Source organism: Nilaparvata lugens, chromosome Y (genome assembly GCF_014356525.2).
Source record: "Nilaparvata lugens isolate BPH chromosome Y, ASM1435652v1, whole genome shotgun sequence".
Taxonomy (NCBI): Eukaryota; Metazoa; Arthropoda; class Insecta; order Hemiptera; family Delphacidae; genus Nilaparvata; species Nilaparvata lugens.
The window spans coordinates 6,104,055-6,122,071 of NC_052519.1; the positions used below are offsets into that span (position 1 = coordinate 6,104,055).

Here is an 18,017-nt window from a genome sequence, read left to right on the forward strand (position 1 = left end):
GAGGAGAACAGGTTTCATGTTTTACATTTATGTCAACACTGGAAATGTTTTGAAAAATAGTAACTTTTTTGTTTGACAAACAATGATTGCCCAAACTTTTTAAAATGTTTCTCCCTGAGCTCCTCAACAAACATGTTTGCCGAACTGTTCAGTGTAGACACGGCTTAAGGATTTTCTCAACAAAAATAGGTCAATGACAGTCATCGGTTATATAAACCATCTTTCGGCAAAATGTCACATACCATTTAGGCGTAACGACAAACGTTCAGACGCCATCTCATTTTCATAGTGGTATAGATTAAATTATTGAAATTGAAAGCTTGAAACTAATACCTTTTACACAATATTGTCGATACATGACTTTCGTCGAGGTTGCTTTGCCATTCCAGAAGTCTATTCTTTCTTCATCACTTCCGGCAATTTTGAAACTGTTCTCACTCCTTGGCAGAATGATGCACATGTTAATTAGAGCACTATTGGGCTTGTGGTGGATTCTCTTCACCAGCTTGATCATCCGCTCTGCAATGGTTACTGGCCTCTCTCTCTCACGGGCAAGTTGTTCATCCCCAGGTAGAGAACCTCATGATCAAACTAATCATCATAAGACGATTGGACTTCTTGAATCTTTCTACCTGATTTGAAGTTGACTGTGACCTGAAAAGATAATTTACATTGAATTTATCAAAGTAAAATAGCTCATACAGAATGCAAGTCTGAAGCACTTGCTGGTATCATCAAGACATGTAAAAAGCCTTAAAGGAGGCTGAAGCTAGGATGATAGACGGTTCATAAGATATAGTCAGTTTGCTGCTCTGAATAGTTGTAGGATTAGGGTATGAATAGGGTAGGATTGACCTGACTTTCAAGAGATGAATCTCGTTTTACAGTATATGGTGAGTAACCCACTTTTTATTTGTAGAGGTGAATAGTGAAGTTTTTTGTTTTCATGAATTGTTTCAATCTGATACCAAAAACTGAAATTAATAAACACAATATAAAAACATGGAGTACACATTTTAATTAAAACATTTCAACAACTAGTTTCGGCCTACATTGGTCATTTACAAGTTTAAATGCAATAATAAACAAGTTGATATTATATAATATATGTTCATATGCTTATTTTCGTATGATTTATGACTTATTCATTATTTTTTGGTTGAAATGATTTAATTTTAATTTGTTTTATTTTTCAGTTTAAAAACCACTATTTTTGGACTCAGGGGACTTTGAAAAGTATAGAAATGTGGAAATTGAGGTACCTTAATTTTTTTGAAAGCAATACTTTCCTTACCTATGGTAATAGGGCAATGAAATTAAAAAAAAAAACTATATAATGGAACACGTTTGGTGGAAATTCGCATCACCTACCGTCCCATGTGACATTCAGTAATTCAGTAGTCTCCATCCATGACCAGCACTTGCTGGATAGATTGCGTCATAAAAAATAAATTTAAAACTTGATAACTAAACTGAGATCAAGATGGGAGGTCAGTCATAAATCTCAGAAAACATTGGATTGACTCTTCATCCAGGAAGTAGAGAGCCAGACTCACAAGCTTCTCACGAAGTGCCTTCTTGAAGATTTTTTCTCCCGTTCACGGAAATACACCGGCATCCTGTTGTAAATCTCAAATGCACGGACAGGGAAGCTATTATGAGATCGAGTCAGTCTGGCCTGAGACAAATTGATGTCATTCCTCCTCCTTGTGTTGTGTGTTGTGACTATGTGCATGTCCTCTCTGCTGAAAGGTATGATGTCCTCAACAGTACATCTGTTGATCTTCTCAACAGTAACAGGGAACTAAAGAGATACTGGCTATAGACCGTCATAATCCTCAGCCTCCTAAAGATTGGCGCACAATGCTCCAGCCGATGAGGTGATGATCCGGAGAACCTTCTTTTGCAGAAGCAAGATCCTTCTACAGCCTACTGCATGACCCCATGCACTATGCCATAATTGATATAGCTGTGGAAGAGGCCATGGTATGTCGTAACCAGGTACTCCAAAGAAACATTTTCTTATCTATCAATTGAAAGAATGATACATAGCTGTTAGTAGTTGTACAATGAACGTTCTTTTGAGTCTATAGCTGATAAATGTCTTCTTAGTTGTTAGGTGTGGTTAATAATATTGACTCCACGAAATGGAAGTCGTGGAACTAATCGAAATTAATGGCCTATTGGCCCGTGTGTACCCAGGCTAACAAACAATTAGTAGGGAACATCTACAGAACCCAACCAATGAAGAACGGTCCTGTCTCAAAAATTTGTTTTAGAAACTCTAACTATATGAATGTTCCGGGCGGCCTCCAATAGGAGATCAAGGCAGTATTGTAATGTTAGAATGCAAAACTTAAAAAAAAGTAAATTCGTGTGGCTTTTGTCGGTGCTGAGTCTCTTGCGGGAAGGTCTCACCGCCTGAATATATTCAAGCCATCAATGGGCCTTACGACTGTCATACTCAGCCGGGACCGACAGTTTAGCGTGCCCATCTGATAACACGATAATGCGAAACTCTATTATTATTGGTATTGAAAACAATTTGTAATTTTTATACAGCATCGACAAGATTTTTATACATCAACATGATTTGATAGGTTGATAATTACAAGAAAGCTCACCAGAAACTTGATACTGTGATCACCAGCCATAAACTAGCAAGATAAACCCAAGTGCAAGTTTCAACCATAGCTCAATCAGCCTGTTATTCTCTGAAAAAAGAAAAAATAACTGTTTCTAGACCTGCTAAGAGTTTATATGACAATACAGTAGGCTACCTGTATCATGCGTATTTCAATGATTCTTTTAAAAAATCCGTTTTTAAAACCTATTTTTTGGATTTGGTTTTGAGGTGTCGTTCAATCCTGAGTGAGGCAGGAGTCAGGTGTTATAACGTGAAGCTTTATATGCAACCTAAAGCATGCTATATAGCCTAATGCAAAACCTATAACGAGAAAAATAGAAAAGATTGATTTTTTATTGATTGATACACTAAGTACATTATCAAAATGATAGAAGAAAAAATAAGTCAACCTTGTGCTATTCCTCTCCCAGATTAGGTAAGGTTAGACACATAGTCCAAAATAGGTTAAGTCTTGTAGTTGTTCACTACAAGATAATAGGTAACTTAGATGATAGGTAGCCTAACGTGTATTATTCAATATTGTGACCAACTTTATACTCCTCCATCAACTACTAAAATGCAATAGGCTACTTGTCCTATTTCAATAAACTCTATTGAAAAAATAGAAGATGCACATAGATTACATTTTGATCTTGTTCAATGGCTATTAAATATGTTCGTATTAATTTTGTTTTCCTTTAGATTGACTAATAACTACTGTATTCCTAACTCTACCGTTCTTTCTTAAGGCTGAAAATACAGCAGATTCTAATAATCCTAATTATTGTTTTTACATGTTTTATCAATAACATTTTTCAGTGGGTAGGTAGCCTATTCAATATTTAAGATTAAAGTATCTAAGTTTCCTAATCAGGTCCCGATTTGTTGTAGCCTACCTGAGTATGGACAGGCAAAAATTATAAGTGACAAGCATTTACGTTATTACTTATCCAGTGTAAGTTAATCGCCACGGTCCATAGATCGGGGAAGCGTATGGTTTTATTAAAACTAAAAGTGACTGTTCTGTATAATTAGCAATACTTGTTTGGAAGGTACATTTTAAATGTTAAAATCTAAAAATTATTTCAAATAGGGCCTAGGCAATATTATCTTACCTGGTACAGTGATGAATAGCCTAATCATACTATTAACCGTTTCAACTTTCTGTTTTAAACGAATTCATCAATGTTATGTCTTTGTGTTTGATTAGCCTTCTGCTAAAGAAGGTCTTATTTATAAGAATAAACCTAGCAAGTAATGAATAATTTTGTATCTACTGTACTTTGTTACATCTTAAACATGTTGACTGTTCAGTTTGTTGATAAAATATAACCTAATATCCTTACAATTCCGCTAAACATAACCTAAAAATGATCAGTAGAAGTTTTAAACCGTTATGTTGGTAGTGAGGTCACGTGGGGTTGCCTTTGGTCTATTTGCGTTTTCTCTGTCATTAAGATCGTTCTCGGTTTGCTAGCACGGATTTGGTTCACAATCCTTTCTGAACCAAGTTTGCACGAGTTCATCCGAGAATAGCCGAACCTAGCCGAGGCAAGTGAAGCATTCGGTAAACCTCGGAATGAATATTGTGAGTATTCGTGATACGGATACAGTGCCATCTTGAACTTGCTTATAACCAATAAATTTAAATTTGGTGGCTGTAAACAGTAAAAAAGCGGTAAACAAGAAGTAGCCTAATCGTGGGAGCGTGGCAGTTTTGAGGTTATACGGTATGGTTTCGGGTATACACTGTATACAATTGTGATAGATTTTTCTGCATTTTTCGTTACATGAATTTGTTTTGCGTGTAGAAGAATATAGTAATTTCTAGTGTGTCCATTTTCTTTTAGTGAGAGTGTGAATATAATTTGTTATGTTACCGTAACAGCGTTTTGATGAAGAAATATGAATAAGGTCCAGTTTTTTTTAAATACAAACAATATTAATATTCAGGATAGGTGTAAAATAAAACATAATGGTAGATCAACTCCCGAAGTAAAAATCAAACTAGAAAAATATGAACAGGACAAAAAAATTATATTTGTAGAAAATATGCTCAATCTTTGGGGTGCTCATAAAATATGAGCAGTTGTTACCCGTGTTCCGTAATGGTCTGTTTAAAGCAGGAATAGATTGAATTTGGTTTATTAGTTCCATTCTGATATTGAGAGAATCAACAACTGTAATAACTTACAACAAACAAACTATTTGTTTGAGCTTTTATCTTATGTAAATCTATGTTATTACAAATTGAATAAATTTGTTTATTTAAATTATAATCACTTGATTAATAGATATAAAAATAGGCCTATAACCATCCAAGGTAAATAAGATAAAGAATCTTGAAGCAAAATTTCAAGTTAAACAGTTCAAGAGTTCAGACGTGATGATGCGTCAATCATGCATTTTGTATCCCTAAAGGTGCGTACAGATTTACGCGCCGCGAACATGAGCGATTCACTTTTAATCAGCTGATGCCAAGCTTTTTATATCTGTATCCTACAGTTTCTGTAGAAATACAGATATAATCAGCTGATTAAAAGTGAATTGCTCATGTTCGCGGCGCGTATATCTGTACGCACCTTCAGGCTCAACTCACACGTATGCGACTGAAGTCGAGAAGAGACTGCGACTCTAGTCTCTTCCTGACGCTTTCAAATGGTGACACTCAGACCAAGCGATTCTAGTCTCCGCGACCTCACGACTGTGAGACTGAGTCGAGCGTCGACTCGACATGTTGGTCGAGCCTCAACTTGAGTTGCGTAGTAGGCCTACCGTGCATTTTTAATGAAAGTGAGGTTATGTTTCATGAAAGTAATGTTTTATCATTTCAGATGAGACAATAATAGGAATTAATAAGACAATATATTCATATTAATAATTATTATAAAATTGGTTACATGCTAATTAGATCTTAAATTTTTGATAAAGTAAGGTTAGAAAATGGAGAAGCATGGAACTGAAGTAGTGACAATAAGCAAAAAAATTGTAAGGTCGAAAGACTGGAGTATCCTCTACTGGAGTCGTACGATTTGAGCCGAGGTAGTCGAGACTCAACTCACACTTACGCGACTCAGGTCGAGAAAAGACTCGACTCTAGTCGAGAGCATGTGTTTCTGAATGGTGACACTCAGACCAGTCGATTCTAGTCTCCGCGACTGTCACTATTTGAAAACACATGATCTCGACTAGAGTTTAGTCTCTTCTCGACTTGAGTCGCATAAGCCTTAGGCTCAACTCACACAACCTTGACTCAAATCGTACGACTCCAGTCTCTCGACCTTACGACTTTCTTGCTCATTGTCACCACTTCAGTTCCATGCTACTCCATTTTCTAACCTTACTTTATTAAAAATAAGATCTAATTCGTCACTACCTAGCATGTAACAAATTCTATAATAATATTCTTATGAATATATTCTCTTGTCTAACTCTTATTGTATTATCTAGAATGATGAAACATCACTTTCATCAAACATAACCTCACTTTTATTAAAAATGCATGGTACTATACAACTTATATTCTTGGCTCGACCAACATGTCGAGTCGACGCTCGATTCAGTCTCACAGTCGTGAGGTCGCGGGGACGAGAGTCGACTGGTCTGAGTGTCACCATTTGAAAACACATGCTGCGTCGAGAAGAGACTAGAGTCGCAGTCTCTTCTCGACTTGAGTCGCGTAAGTGTGAGTTGACCCTTAGATGTACCAACTATATCTTTACTTCATTAGTAAAGGTTATTAGTAGAATAATTGGTGTTGCTAATGACTATTGATAACTACAATTTTTTTTCAACATTTCATGGAAGAATAATTAAATTGTGTACATTGGCTTAAAAATGCAAAGTGAATATTGATGATTGGAAAATGCCTTGATTAAAACTTCTTCACTTCTTTCTACGAGCCTCTTTAGAAGTTATTATCTTAATAATGAGCAATTGAACAGTTTTTATTAGGATAATTCTATAAAATTTGGATGGATAAGATTGAATGATGATTTTTATTCATTTGATTGAGTACTTTATTTATGTAGATTACAATATATACTGGCTTATACACTGATATACAACAGCTTACAATACAGCAAAATTATAGATGAATTTACATAATATTGACTAAGAAAATAAGTATTGAACTGCATATGATATGAAAAAATCTATTTTTAACTATAGATAATAATTATCGTTATGCATGTACATAAATTGGCGGAGCTTTGCACATATCAATCCTATTATTTTAAGCGAGCAATTTCTGTATTTATATATCTGGTTATTTATGTTTAACGGATCTCGAAAACGGCTCCAACGATTTTCACGAAATTTGGAACATAGTGGGTTTATGATATAAAGATTCGATTGCACTAGGTCTCATCCTTGGGAAAACTTGCTGAACGACATTAAAAGGATAATTCATCATTGACTGAAAAAGCTGTGGATAGTAAAAAAGTGAGTGAGCGAGTGAGTATGTGAAAAATCAAAATATCGCATCCCCGAAATTCATAAGATGACATATAGCCAGCTGTGAAATATGAACACGATCATTTTAAAGAATATTGTGTTCTGTTTATCAATAAATAAAAATAACGAGCGAATCTCGATGCCCCGATATTGTCCATTCTTCGGAAAGAATAATTATTCAAAATATCCTTCCCACTAACTCTCTACAAAATGACAGAGAGGTTAGGAGGAATGTTGTGGAGGAAGCCAAAGCCCACCCTGGGCTTTACAGCTGAGGTAGTAGAATTCAGTAAACCAAATCATACTTTAGGTATTGCATAAGTTTTCTGTGAATAATTAATGTAATTGAAATATTTTTGGCATTCCAGTGAATAATATAGTATATCAGCATTAGTTTTACTCACGAAAGTAGGCATCTTCTGGACTTGAAGATATGTAGATTGGAGAACAACCATCGTTTGAGATATTCCAACCATATATTCCATGTTGTTCAAATTTGAATGATTGGAAAAAATAGAGTGAAAGTTATTAGAAAATACCATGAATATAGCAATTTATTTATTTATTGATTCATACAATAGGTACATCTCAAAAATGATAGGGAAAATAAAAATAAAGTAACTATGTGCTATTCCTCTCCCAAATTTAGATAAGGTCTGTAATAGTCTGTAATAGGTTAAGTCTTGTAGTTGTTCACTTCACAAAATTTTCCGTCCTTAATTATTTTCACAAAGTAGATTTTTAAATTCAGATGCTTCAAAACCAAACATAAAAGAAAAAATTCACATAATTATCCCTAAAGTAGGAAATATTCATATAATAGTTAAATAAAGTGGATTTTTAAATGTTCATTTACGCAATGAACCATAGGTTTTCAAATATACAATAACATACAGAAAAAATGAAAGCATAGGAAGATATACGATGGTATAGGGCGTTTGTGTTCCAAATTTCACTGTTAACTCAAGCCGATAGTCCTAGTAGTTGTTTTTGGTGAAGCTATGCGACGATGGTAGTCTCTCGTACTGTGCCGTTCTTACACTCTCACCCCAACAAAACAGTAATAATAAAAAGTAGTCGACAGATATCGGCTTGAATTGACAAAAAATCGGCTTGAAATTTGGAACATGAACGACCTATACCATGGGATATCTTCTTATGCTATCTTTTCTCTATTACTCAGTTTTATACTGACACAATATACAGTGTTATGTTGTTTAGTAATTTCATACCTATGATTTATATTTCTTCTGTAATAATCTGTTGATAGTTCTAACAATAAGAAGCAAATGGCCTCACTTTGAACTATAATAAAACACATTTGATCCAATTCACAGCAACCCGTAGTTTAGCAGCTGTAAATACAACTAAACTTCCAACAATAGAAGACCGGTTAACTTCATCCTCATCAATTAAATTCTTAGGTCTTATTATAGATCAGAATTTCTCTTGGAAAGAGCATATTCAATACTTGACAAAAAAAAAATGAACCGTGCCTATTTTGTAATACTGAAACTATCTCACTCTCTTGACAGAAACACCCTTTTGGCAGTTTATTGTACTTATGCCTATTCCCACTTGAGCTATCGGACACTTTTTGGGGGGAATTCAGTTGATAGCCACTAAATCTTCATGATCCAGAAAAAGATATTAAGAGTGATTTGTGGATTTACGAGCAAGAGACTCTTGTAAAATGTATTTTAAGACCTTGAAATTCTTACACTGTCTTCTAAATACTTATATCAATTGCTAGTTTTTTTTAAACTAAACATTCACCAATTTCACTTTTGCACAAATAACCATGAGTACAATATGTGTCATAGAAACCTGATTGCCTACCCAATTCATAGGCGCATATTCATGGAAAAAACTCCCCTTTACGCCGGAAAGAGATTTTACAATAAACTACCAGCAGCCATTAGAGACATAAATTCGGTAAACTTTTTCAAAAAAAGAAGTCAGAAAATTTCTAATTGAGAAAACCGTGTACTCCATTTCACAATTTTAATTTAGTAGGATAGATATATAGACAGTATAAACAATTATTTTGTATACATTAAGGCATTATATGTACAATCATGCATTTTTCATTATTATTTTACTTGACAATACTGTATAGTAATTATATAATAATTTAGATTTAGTAATATTATTGACATGTCACCAGTCATATGAGTGAAACTAAAAAACTTGATGTAATGTGACAATTAGGGATGTCAATCCCGGGATCCCGGGATTTTTCAGCGTCAATCCCGGGATTTTCGGGATTGGAAACCTGAAATTGTGAATCACATTTTTCCAAAAACAATTCAATATGGAATTTATTTATGGTGATGAATATGAGTTTCTATAACTAACTTATTGCTCTAAGTGTTTGACTAATTTAATTTACAGGCACAGTCTATAGTTGCATATACATAATAATGATTGTATACTGTAGCCTACTCTCTACTGGCTTAATAGAATTCGTATTATCAGTTCGCATAATTGGCAGAATGGTTGTTGATTGGTTGTTATGCCTCTACGTTTGTTTCTGTTTACACAGCACCACAATTACCAGTCTAGACGGCGCAATACATTAGCTTCATATTTTTCCACTAGTAAAAAGATGAATCTTCTACTCAAATCTAGTTCTCCTGAAGATCTTTACAAAGTTGATAGTCCTAAAAAAGTTTTTTTCAAAAACTGATTCATTTCATTAGTTAACAAGAATTCAGTATAACTGATATTTCTGATAAATTATCCATTACGAACACTAATATTCAAATAACTAGTATCAGGCATTCCTGTCGTAAGCATAATTCACACTAAACATATAGTCATATTTTGATTTATTGTTGAATAATACAAATAAACTTCGGTCACAAGAGTGACTAAATTTGGCGGTGTTGAGGTGAGGTTGCTCAAGTTGTCATATTGAAACTCTAATTTATCTATTGATTAATTCAATTTTGTATAAACTCATCAACTTATTCACACTATTCTGTGAAATTATTCTTACTGAAGTTGGTTTTTTGACCCTCCTATGTAGTGCACAATATTAAAAAATGCAGCATGTTCACTAAATTTGAGCAGCAAATTTGTTAAAATTAATTTGTGCAGGACTGGTCAGTAAAGTGTTCCCCGCCGATTGCCGAAGCTGGTTGATGAAGCGATCAAAACTGCAGAGAAAATTTCATCGCATTCACCACTAATTGTTGCCCTATGCAAGGAATCCGTAAACACAGGTATACATCTCATCATCAATCTAATTATTGATACTTTGAATATTGTAGAATTAAAATATTAAATAGGGATAAAAAGTATATAGTGAGGTCCAAGTTATAATGACAGTGGAGAATGGTAGGAGAACAGCATTGCTGATTCACTGACTTGCGACTGCCTTCTATAGAGGATACTGATACCGGTAGCCTATATCTGATGCAACATTAACTTTCCATTCTTGTTTAAAATTATATTATATTCGTCAAGATAATAAAATATCGGGGACCGAGCTTCGCTCTGGAGTACAAAAGCATAAAAAATTATTACGGAAGAAGAAATTATAATAACATTCATACAGAAATGTTCTATCTAATCACAGTAAATTGAGATTAATTCTCAGAGGAATGCAAAACTTCCCCTCACAAAGGCCCAGTTGCACAAAAGCTGGTTAAATTTGAAACCTGATTAACTTCACGTGAACCAAATCAGAGAAGACCATTTGATGGATCTACTGGAATTAATCAGGATTGAAAATAACCCGGCTTTTTTTGCAACCGGCACTAAGTACCTGATTGAATGATTACAAAAGTTCAACAGCTGAGTCATAATTTTGGCACAGTCCCACACACATGAACTCGCTCACTCACTTCCATCACCAACAGACGACGAAATAATATTATTATCAGCTGTTTTTCCAAGGATGAATAATAATTATCCTTTTAATGTCCTTCAGCGAGTTTTCCCAGGGATGAGTAAATGTTGCCGAACCTCTGTCTTGTCAATGAATTCTATAGAAGGCAGCAGATACAGGTTTATTGATGTAATATTAACTGTTCATTCTCGTTTAAAATAATAAATTATATTTTTTAATAATTCCTTGATTAAGATTAAACATTTTGTTAACCAATCATTAATATTCTACATTGTTAAAAGACAATCTGGCAACAGAGCAAAGCGAGAAAGAGATAGATAGCGCTATCAGCGTTGTTGAATGATAGACAAGGATAGCAATGCCATTACTAATCAAACACTGCCATTATAACGTGGACCTCACTATAGGTCTCGAGAGATTCATTGCACAAAACAATATTTCATATTCAAAAAACAAACAAAATATAAGTTGAGTATCGAGAAAAATGGTAGACTGTAAAGGCAGACATGTAGAGAAATAGACTATTATGATAGTACTCAATCAATGTTATGTGTTGAATAGTCTATCAAATTTATATTTATGAAAATTGATTATAGAAATGTCGTCTTGTCTTCCGTTTCAGCGTAAAATATATAATGTATCTCAGGGGACCAAGAGATACTATTGTTCAACTCGGGAATTCGGGGAATTCTGTTAAGTTGGAATATATTCTTCAAAACCAAGACACTTTTACAATCAGTATTATGTGCAAGTACGTTCAAGGGAGGAGAATTGACTATATTTGGGATAACACGATAAATCGAGCTTGTGCTATAGCTGTTAGTGAATTCTATTGTATGATCAAAATGTGATCACACTATAGTTCTAAATTGATTTCCTTTACATTGAAAGGTCTAAACTCCATTCGATCATAAGCTGAATTACTACAATTAATTTTTTACTCGAGTTGTTTTCATTTCATTGTTTAAACAGACGTTTAATAATTTATTTTCAATTTTCAGCGTTTGAGACAACATTGACTGAAGGACTTGGTTACGAGAAGAAAATATTTTATGCCACTTTTGCTACTGTAAATAACAGTCTAAAATAGATTAGAAATGTATAAGAAATCCTAATTGACGTCAATAAGTCAGTCATTTTAGATATTTCTAATAATAATTAATTCGATTCCAATAAAGGTGTACATATGAGATATTCGGTCAATATTTGCAGTAGCAGAAATCCTTAGTTCTATTTATATCATTTCCATTAAATATTCGAATTACTTATTATTAGGCTATTATATTCCAGCATTTGGTCAACTGCAATAATTTCTAATAAATCTCCCATCTTAAAAATATGTCTCGTGTTTTATGTAACTTTCTTATAGAACTAGGGAGGATTGACATCTTGAAATTGTTGTCAAACCAATTATCAATTGAAAAATGTATAAACCAATTTTTCACTATGTTCTTGTAAAAATCGCATGTTCACAATTTTTGCACTCTTGTTCTTTAGAAGCATTTCTTATAAATAACATCTATGCTATTATGTGTTATCGGATGGGCACGTTAAACTGTCGGTCCCGGCTGAAGTAAGACAGTCGTAAGGCCCATTGACGGCTCAAATTATATATTCAGGCGGTGGGACCTTCCCGCAAGCTCCCCACCAACAAAAGCCATACGAATTTACTTTTACATCTATGCTTTCCATTGAACCAATTATGACAGTTTTTATTGAAAATATTGAAATTGATAATGAGTTGAGAATCGAATTTAGTCTAAAATTTTAATAAATAAGTAGGTTTCACAAATAGAAGGCCCGTTTGCACAAAAGCCTGATAAATTTTAATCTTGGTTAAATGCTACGAGAACCAATCAGAGAAGGCTTTTCCGTGGAGAAGTCTTCTCTGATTGGTTCTCGTGGCATTCAATAGCGATTAGAAATTAATAGACTTTTGTACAATCGGGGCCAACTCGTTTTATTTAACATGGATGTTCATGACAACATCCCTTCACTAACACGTAGTTTTGTTTATTGGCATCTCGTAGGCTCAACTCACACTTACGCGACTCAGTTCTAGAAGAGACTCGACTCTAGTCGAGACTATGTGTTTCCAAATGGTGACACGTTAGACCAGTCGATTCTAGTCTCCGCGACTGTCATCATTTGAAAACACATGCTCTCGACTAGAGTCGAGACTCTTCTCGACCTGAGTCGCGTAAGTGTGAGTTGAGCATTAGTTTCTCTTTGATCTCCACCTTTTCATTTGAGTCATCATTAACTAGTAGTTCTGTGAACATTAGACCTCACGCAGTTTTCTCATCCACAAGTGTCTGATGTCACAGTTGTTCTAGTTCATTCAGTTGAATCACAATTCACAGTTGAATCATAATTTACTCGTAAAAAAACTGTTATTTGTTTTCTCCAAGATCAAAAACTCACTTATGTTAATAAACTCAGTTCATGTTTGAATTTGTATCCCATATGATGATTTATCCAGTTTCGTGATAATCTTTCCATCTGATAAAAATATTTCTCAACTATTTTAAAATTATTTTTTTTCAATCAAGAATATTATAATTTCTTCGGCATTGTTCAGTTCATTTAATCATTTTTTATTTTATTTTCAATCACCTATTAAATTTGTTTCTCAAGTGTGAGAATATTGATAGCCTACTAATGGGCACGCATCATAAAAAATATTGAAACCCCTACCTTATAGAAATAGACACGGCCAGACATCTGTGTAATGCATGCAATGAATAATCCACTTGTCAGCTGATTGATTATGATAATTATATAGTCTGATTGATCTTATCTTCAAAGTAGATGATATATAGAGTGATATCAGAGTATGGAGGAATTCCTTTTCTTCTCATATTATCCTTAAAATGCAAAATTTCAAAAAACCTTGTGTATACATCGACGCGCAGTTGAAAAAGGAATATTCCTGACAAATCTCATCGAATTCTATCAACGCGTTACTTGCAGACAGACAAAAGCAAATCGAATTGAAACATAGACCGAATGAGATTTTATTTGGAATAGTAACTTAGGCTATTCTATTGACTTTCTATTCAGTTTAAATCTGTTCCAATTAAATTAAAATATTTATTGTCAATAATTCTAATTGAATGCATTACGATTTCCTCACGGTAAAATTGAATGAATTAAGCCTGGGTCACACCTGTCAGGCAGCTTCCAATCCTTCTAATGTCCGATATTTCTGTGGGGTGGAGGGGTGGTTGTGGGCAGATCACATGACTCTGTCATGTGTGGCATGCCTCATTCTAAGCCGTTGTCATCCGTGATCGGATCGGAGTGGGATCGGAAAGCTGCATGATAAGTGTTGCCCGGGCTTTCCTGTCAACAGTTTTGAATATTTCAATTCTGTTTGATTGTTGCGAAATAATACATTATCACTCAATTATTATTGTTATCAATAAGTTTAGCATTAATCTAGAAATTTAAAATAACTTTGGAATTGTTACAATTTTGCAGGAAGATCAAAAGGAAGGTATGGGCGCATTCGTTTAGAAGAGAAAGCCGAATTTCAAGAACAACTAAATTCAGAAATCTTCTACAAAGGTACGTTGTACTTATTTTCTTTGTACCGTAATAAAGGAATACTCTGTATAGGCCTATAGAGTTTTGTAAGCCCCTATGAAAATTTAAAATAGTATAATTAGTTGCCAGATAGATGAATTATTTAGAGTAGATAATTCAGAAGCACTATTAAATTTAAAGTGCATTTGAGGTTCATTTTGATAGTCATGTGAATATTACTTTTTTATTCTGCATGGCGTCATATCTAACAAAATTTCAAAATATTTATTGTCTAGTGTTTACTTTTATTCTGCGCTTTTTAATAAATTATCTTTGGTCAGTTGAATCTGTAAATGTATTTTAGTCGCTTTTAAAAAATTTTTTATCTTATTTTCTTGTATGATTTTCAGGGACCAACGTGTTCATAATAAACTAGCCAACTGAAACTGAGAAAGGAATGAGGTTTGTGTTCTGGGGTTGAAGTATATAATAGTCTAAAATCAGTTATATGAATGCGATCTGAGAATATAGTTTGAATGTTTATTTGATGAATAAATAATATATTTTGATTAAAATTGTGTAACATTTGTTATAGTGTATGATACGTGATGTTGTGGTATTTCTCCATAATTGAAAGAATAAGACGTTGATGTTGTCAACATCAACAGCTTAAAGCTGCTTCTACACCAAAGTTATTAAAAAAATCTGGTGTGGCGCACTCACACAACTTTCCTTGCCGTTATGAAAATTGATCACCTGACGCTAGTGTTCTCGCGCATCTCAAGTCTACTATTCAAAGATTTGAGCCAGCTGGTGACAGGGCAATAACGCTGGAGACACACATGAGGTCTGCTATTTATTCATAGTGAATGATTTAATAGAATCAACAATAATTTGCAATTGAATAATCACATTTTCTCGAATTTGAAGCTTACTTTCAATTTTAGGTGAAAATGTTACTGAACATTAATTATTGTAGAGATTTTCATGCTCAATCTACTCCACTTGATTTTTTTTGTTTCAATTGTATCTGAAGCCTGATAATTGGGAATCTATCTGCATTGATGGAGCGGAGCTCCTGAAATTTTCACAGATATGGGACTTGTGGCAGTTGATAGAGCTTATCGATGACTATTTTATGTATGAATTTGATCAAAATCGTTAGAGCCGATTCCGAGAAAATCACGAAAAACCCTGTTTTTGACAACATTTCCGCCATTTTAGCCGCCATCTTGAATTGCATTTGATCGAAATTGTTCGTGTCGGATCCTTATAGTGAAAGGACCTTAAGTTCCAAATTTCATTCATTCCGTTAATTGGTAGATGAGATATCGTGTACACAGACGCACATACACTCATACACACACACACACACACACACACACACACACACACACACACACACACACACACACACACACAACACACACACACACACACACACACACACACACATACAGACCAATACCCAAAATCCAGTTTTTTGGACTCAGGGGACCTCGAAACGTATAGAAATTTAGAAATTGGGGTACCTTAATTTTTTTCGGAAAGCAATACTTTCCTTACCTATGGTAATAGGGCAAGGAAAGGTAAAAATGTCAATAACTCAATCCTTATAGATTCTATTAGATTGAACATATTAACTTATCATACACTTATGATGAACATTTATGTTTTTGTCAAGTTCCGTTCAATCTAATAGAATTTTTAAGGATTAACATTTTGTTAATAACTTTGGTGTAAACGCAGCTTTATTCTTTCAATTTCTGAATCATCATGAAAAGTGAGCATATTTTGATATTGAGAAAAATGTGGCTATTTAAGTTTGGATTATCACATCACAAGAGTAGAATATTGAAATATGTCATTAGAACTAGTAAATAAATTGAAAAATATTTCAATTTCTAAGAATGCGACTCTATCCCATCAATCTATGACACTAAAATTTTGATTCTAACTTTATTATGCACATCATAAATTACATGAATTTGAAATTATTGACAAAAAATATTTCAACGGAGATGACTGTCCCACTTTCATATGAGGGTAATTTTTCCAACCTATCATCATCTATCATAGACATTGAAGAATGAGGAGTAAATTTTACTGAGGAAAGTTCAAGAATGATTATGTGAGTTCCATAATACGATTGTATTGTGATGATTATTTTCAGATATTCTGATGGAATGACTGATTCTGATATAGATGGTTCAATTAGAAGAACAAGCTTGTTACTTATATATTATAGAGACTGCAGATTCATGCTATTTTGTCCCTGAGCCATACATAGTGTGAAAATTTAACACTTCAAATTATATAATAATAATAAAATTGATTATCAAAATCATCGCCATTATAATCATTTTGATCATAATCATCGTGACCATAATCATGATGATCATAATCAACTTGATCACAATCATTTTGATCATGATTATTAGTATTGAACTAGTCAATATTATAATACCTTGAACTATTTTTACTTTCCTTGCCCCATTACCATAGGTAAGGAAAGTATTTCTTTCCGAAAAAAATTAAGGTACATAAATTTCTATACGTTTCAAGGTCCCCTGAGTGTTGAAATTTGGAAGGTTCTCACAATATAAGGATCCGACACGAACAATTTCGATCAAATGCAATCCAAGATGGCGGCTAAAATGGAGAAAATGTTGTCAAAAACAGGGGTTTTCGCGATTTTCTCAAAAACGGCTCCCACGATTTTGATTAAATTCATATCTAGAATAGTCATTGATGAGCTCTATCAGCTGCCACCAGTCCCATATCTGTAAAAATTTCAGGAGCTCCGCCCCATCTATGCAAAGTTCGATTTTAGATTCCCAATTATCAGGCGTCAGATATAATTTAAACGAAAAATTTCGAGTGGAAAAGATTGAACATGAAAATCTCTACAATTAATGTTCAGTAACATTTCCACCTGAAATTGAAAATAAGCACGAAATTCGAGAAAATGTTATTATTTCAATTGCAAACTGTTGGCAACTGTTGATTCTATTAAATGATTCACTATGAAGAGATAGCAGATCTCGTGTGTCTAGCGTTATTGTCCTGTCACCAGCTGGCTCAGATCTTTGAATAGTAGTAGACTTGTGATGCGCGGGAACACTAGCGTCAGGTGATCAATTTTCATAACGGCAAGGAAAGTTGTGTGAGTGCGCCACACCAGATTTTTCTTTTTTGTGGGCTGATGTATTAATCAATATAATTATTCACAACAACACAGTTCTACAAAATGTTATTATTCTTAGGCCCGGATGTACGTTCAGTAAATTAAACAGCAAATAAATGAAGTCAATGCAATGCATTGTTGCCCGATTCGTTCATTGGTTCAGATGACACCATTTAACACCGGTTAAATTCTGTTGCATGAGAAAATACAAGTTGATATTTTTGCGAATTCCTATTCCAACAAACAGCTGACTACTAAGATTATTAGTTTATATTTTAAAATGCATTAGGATTGAAAGGTAAATTGTAATAATAGGAAGAAAGCAAAAATTCAAGGACAAATTCAATGGTTAAACAAACACAACA

At 33.9% G+C, this 18,017-nt stretch overlaps 1 protein-coding gene across 1 annotated transcript; it reads left to right on the forward strand.

Annotated features, from left to right (window-relative positions):
* The first annotated feature begins 1,483 nt into the window (after positions 1 to 1,483).
* LOC120355118 (enoyl-CoA hydratase, mitochondrial-like) lies at positions 1,484 to 14,486 on the forward strand. Its single transcript, XM_039443438.1, is given in 5 exon segments — positions 1,484 to 1,490; positions 10,184 to 10,212; positions 10,215 to 10,308; positions 11,939 to 12,006; positions 14,421 to 14,486. Coding segments are annotated over 5 exon segments (264 nt in total).
* The last annotated feature ends 3,531 nt before the right edge of the window (positions 14,487 to 18,017 follow it).